This window comes from Convolutriloba macropyga, unplaced genomic scaffold (genome assembly GCF_964194025.1).
Source record: "Convolutriloba macropyga unplaced genomic scaffold, txConMacr16.3 SCAFFOLD_816, whole genome shotgun sequence".
NCBI classification, from domain to species: Eukaryota; Metazoa; Xenacoelomorpha; order Acoela; family Convolutidae; genus Convolutriloba; species Convolutriloba macropyga.
The window spans coordinates 52,905-57,964 of record NW_027451976.1 but is presented as its reverse complement, the minus strand read 5'-3'; the positions used below and the strand labels follow the sequence as shown (position 1 = coordinate 57,964).

Sequence of the window (5,060 nt, the reverse complement as noted above, 5' to 3'; positions counted from 1 at the left end):
CCACATTTTGTATGTATACCCAAGTATGTGTATACCCATGTATGTATATGCTGTCTTATAACCATGTATGTATATGCTGTATTATAATGTTTTTTGAGCGTCCGCAACTCAATTGACCACCATATATCTCTCAATACTGATATGTGAGCTTGAATATCACTATTGTGTATACCCATGTATGTATATGCTGTCTTATAATGTTTTTTGAGCGTCCGCAACTCAATTGACCACCATATATCTCTCAATACTGATATGTGAGCTTGAATATCACTATTGATTTGATTGACGCATTCTTTAAATCACGCTCTGCATTTCTATATCATTCATCATAATAATAATAATAATAATAATAATAATAATAATAATAATAATAATAATAATAATAATAATAATAATACAAAGACATTTGACGTAAACTTGTCGCTTTTGGTTTGATATGCATCTTCGCTCGCTGACTTTTATTGAGTTTTTTTAGCTCAACATTCCGTGATGAACATCGCTCATTACGCAATGCCGACCAAAACCTTTGTTCACATTTTCAGAAGTGCTAGCAAATGTTGATATCCTTTTGTGACTCGGCCTTCTTTTGATTAATATTACTGCTAGCTATACTTTGATTTGTCTGTTCAAATGTTTTCCTGTGATTTTTTGTCTATATGCATTTTCTGCTTTTTGTTTTGGCTTACCGGTCGATCAATTAGCGTATCTGCATGCGTTTGGACCAATCTCGCTTGAGAGACCTATAGTCTCATTTATCTCGGATGTGGCTGCAGGCGGAATTTTTCCTACATTAGTTCCTATGTTCAATCAGATAACTCTAATCTGCACTCATTGCCATTTTGAAGATTTTCTCCGATTCGCTCTGCTGTCTTATATTGTTCTTTGAGTGTCCGGAACTCAATTGACCAACACAAATGTCTCAATGCCAGAGCTTGAATATCAATATTGATTTGATTGACGCATTCTTTGGTCGACGTTCTGCATTTTATGTCCTTATCAACGAGAAGTGATGCAAACTTGTCATTTTTGCTTGATATGCATCTTCGTATGCTGAGTTTTTTCAGTTATTTGCAGCTCCACAATGCGTGATTTAAATCGCTCATTGGGCAATGACGACTAAAATTTTTGTTCAGATTTTTGTCCAGATCACTTCTTCGTGTTACTCGGTCTTCTATTGGGTAATATTACTGCTAGCTATCATTTCGTTGGGAACGTAAGCTAACAATGTCAACCACTGAGTAAATACAAGCAAACTACTAGACTAAATGCGTTGTAGTTTTCATCCATATCCATTTTTCTTTGACGGTCACGGGTACCTTCCTGATGACAGATGATATTGTTGACTCTGTGTACAGTTCTGTCGTGGCCCATCTATTGCATCATATTGATGGTGACTACCTGTTAAAGCCTAATCATTGCTGCGGATTATTCTCCTCGAATCATAAAGAACATGCAATTTTTCAAAAGTTTGCATTTATTATAATATTTGTTCGTCCAAAACAACCAAGTTTCAAGCAGGCATTTTGTTTCTGTTCCATTTCAAGAGCATCTAAAGTACCCAATTAGGAAATCTGATAAAATTAATAACTATTTACTCCGACTGATCTGTATTGTTTTCACTTAGACACAGTTGCACCAACTGTAATACAGATTGGATTTTCTGAGTTCTGAGCAGTTAAACTTCATACTGTTATATACTTATCAAACATTTCAGTAAAGATTGAGACCAAATAAATCAATTTGTTTTTTTTTCAGTAAGAAGGATAACAGTTTTCCCTAAAACATAAATAAAAGCTGCATGAAAATATTAAAGGGTTGAGTTTAAGTGAGTTTATGGAATGAAAATCAATCAGTTACAATCATGGAAATGACGTTAGAACAAGCTTTAATTGAACATAAAGAAGACAAGTTTGATTAGTACTGGTGACAAATATGTTATCAATTGGATTTTTGATTAAGTGCCGAGGTTAGCGAAAACTATTGAATGATCTCAACGGTCAAATAATTACACGCGATTGTTGGTTTTGAGCAAAATATTTTTGAAGCTTTGCTTAGTGCATTGTCGAGAATACTTAGTTGCAAAAAAATTGAGGCAGAAGAATTAGTTTTCGAAAGTTTTTTTAAACAACACAATTCAAGTTCTAATGGCCAGACTTGTGGGATGATATGGGTCACGATACTTGAACCGCTCGTGAGACACAAGTAGCACTAAAAGTTTTCAAGAGCTTTGTTTTGAGGCAATAATGCTGCTGGCCTTGTTTTTATTCTTGAAAATACCTTTGCAGAAAAATGGCGCTAACTTGACCGCTTTGAGATTTTGTTCTCTTTTTGATGGTTCGACAAGTACTGTGTGCTGCTGGCAGGTTTTTGAAGGTTTGTTTTTCATAATCAGCAAATCATCCTTTTGCAGCAATCAAGTCGTCTAAAAAGTTCTTATCCATTTTTGGAATTTTATGGTTTGACGACAGCACAGTCCACCAATGCCAAATTTTGCTCACAACCTCATCAACAATTGTTTGTATATATAACATATTAAGAAAAATAGGTGAAATAGGAATCCATTTAGGTGGCAACATATTTAACCAAATTTGCCTGTTGTTTACGTTCGTCCTGATTTTGATCCTGCGAACTTTTAGGTCTTGAGACACATCGAATAACATGTACTGTTTCTACAATTTAAAATTTGTGTTTTTAAATGACATTATTTGATTTTGTTTGGACATTCAAATCAAATACAAAATAGATCTCGTTTTAAAAGCGTCTTATGGGTTATTTTATGTAAAATAGGTGATTTAATTACTGTAAAACTCCGCGCAGCTTTTTTCTTGAAAACCAGCTTCAACATTATCTTCCTACAAAAACTTTTCTGTCTCGTTTAAACTTTGTTAGAACAATCTTGATCTAACAATTTTGTTTTTCTTCTGTTTAGGGAAAAATTGCGTACGCCACCAATAACATCATATGCAAACTCCTATTCAGCAAATCATACAGTTTCGACGATGAAACATTCTTGGATACCCACCGGAAGATTTTGCGTTCGTTTGAACTCGTCAACCCAACTCAAATTCTTTTCCTTCTACCCGATTCATTAGCAAAATTTCACCCGAGATTCAAGGAAATTTTGAGCCTTCGACATGAGTTCATGCAGTATATATCTGAGAGTTTTGAGAGCAGAAAACCCACCCCAAGTACGTCACGTGATGACGAATGTGTATCGGATTATATCTGGAAACTGATAGAAGAAAATTCCCTACCTTTTCCACAAACAGATATTAATTATGTATTAAACGATCTCTTCATGGCTGGTCAAGAAACTATATCTACAACTTTATCTTGGGCTTTCTTAAACATGCTCCACAAACCCGAAATTCAGGATCGAATTTATGAAGAACTTTTGAACGAATTCCCGGAAAAAGATCAAATATTACCTCTAAATTCAATACTGTCATGCAACTATACGATGGCAACTATGCATGAAACGCAACGTTGTTCGCCAGTTCTGTTCAGCTCAATTGATCACACAGCAAATGTCGACATTGAAAATTTCCACGGGTACAAAATTCCTAAAGGTACCAGAATGTTTCCACAGTTCGCTCTCATGAACAAAGATCCGAAGATCTGGAATTACCCTAACGAGTTCAATCCAGAGAATTTCCTGGACGAGAATGGAATTTTTCAGAAAAGTCAATATTTGTTGACATTTTCGATTGGTTTAAGATCTTGCCCTGGAGAGAATATTGCCAAAATGGAGTTATATTTGGTGTTTGCCAATTTGATGCGAAGATTCAAGATATGTTCACCGAACACAGGAATTATCGCACCTTTGATTCCTAATGTTGGGTTTGTCGTATCAACTCCCTATTATGAAGTTCGATTAGAAAAGAGAGAAAAGTGAACAATATCGTCTTAATAACAAGAGAATGTCAAAAATAGATGCTTTGGGTGGTTCTCCCCTCCTCCCCACATTAGTGGTTATGTAACTTGCAACCCCCTCACATTCATTATACTATAATGAGAAACTATAATTTTGTGTGTGTGTAGGCTATAAAAGAAAAAAAAAACGTCCGTGGTTTCATTTCCTAACATAAAATTTACAGAATGATATTTAAGTCCCCATTTGACTTTACATGAGGTATTTATAACTCACATCAGTAAACCTTTCCAATAAAATTCATAAATGACACTGGGTGCTGGAATACTTGCGGTTTAATCTTTTTTCATATATGTTATAAAAAAGCTGATTTTGACTATCATTTTAACACTTTCCTCCGTATAAAGTTTCATTTCTGAGCTTTTTCCAGATTTACTTCAGATGTCTCGCAGGCCGAGGATAGTTCGTTGAGTTCTGCTATGTAGATTCAAAGCAATGAAATCTATAGTCAAAACCATTTGAGTTTTAGGTCAAAGAAAGCCCTCAAAAATAAGAAAAAATAAACAATAATTATAGAAAGTGCTGTAATTATATGAAAAACTGCTCCTTGAACACACCCCCACCACAAAAAATACCTATAACATATATTTATACGGGTAGAATGACATGCACTGATTGCACAGTCTATCTAAATGGCAGAACATGGAATCTCTCCTCGAGCTCTGTAAACCATTTCTCTTTTAGAAAACGGATGAGTTTGTTCCAACAGATACGAAAGCAAAAAAAACTTTGAGACCTGTCCGTGGGAGAGGCGGAACAGTTATTAGAGTGTATCGGTGTAGATCAAAAAATATCATTCGTCGGGCCATAGTGCCCTAATTTTGGGTGAATTTAAAGCTATTGTTTAAGAAAAAGCTTTTGAAACAAATTATTGTTTACTAAATAGGTTACAGAACAGGAAAAAAGGAAAAAAAATCAGTATTAATTGAACTGGCAAGTCCAAGAATAGTTACAAGCATATAACTAAGGTCACATAAAATCCTCATAGATGTCTAGCGTTTTATGTTGCGCAAAGAATAAAAAACGATAAATGTTTTTTTAATATCAATTTTGATAATTAACGTGAAAAATTTTGTACCGAAAACACTTTATGTTTTTCGGAATCAGATAACCTATTTTTTCATACAAA

General features: G+C 34.5%; 1 protein-coding gene across 1 annotated transcript; it reads left to right on the top strand.

The window, feature by feature from the left end:
• The first annotated feature begins 2,930 nt into the window (after positions 1-2,930).
• Positions 2,931-4,290, top strand: LOC142357090 (cytochrome P450 2M1-like). Its single transcript, XM_075408794.1, has one exon. The coding sequence runs from the start codon at positions 3,143-3,145 to the stop codon at positions 3,893-3,895; it is 753 nt and encodes a 250-aa protein (XP_075264909.1). The 5' UTR covers positions 2,931-3,142; the 3' UTR covers positions 3,896-4,290.
• The last annotated feature ends 770 nt before the right edge of the window (positions 4,291-5,060 follow it).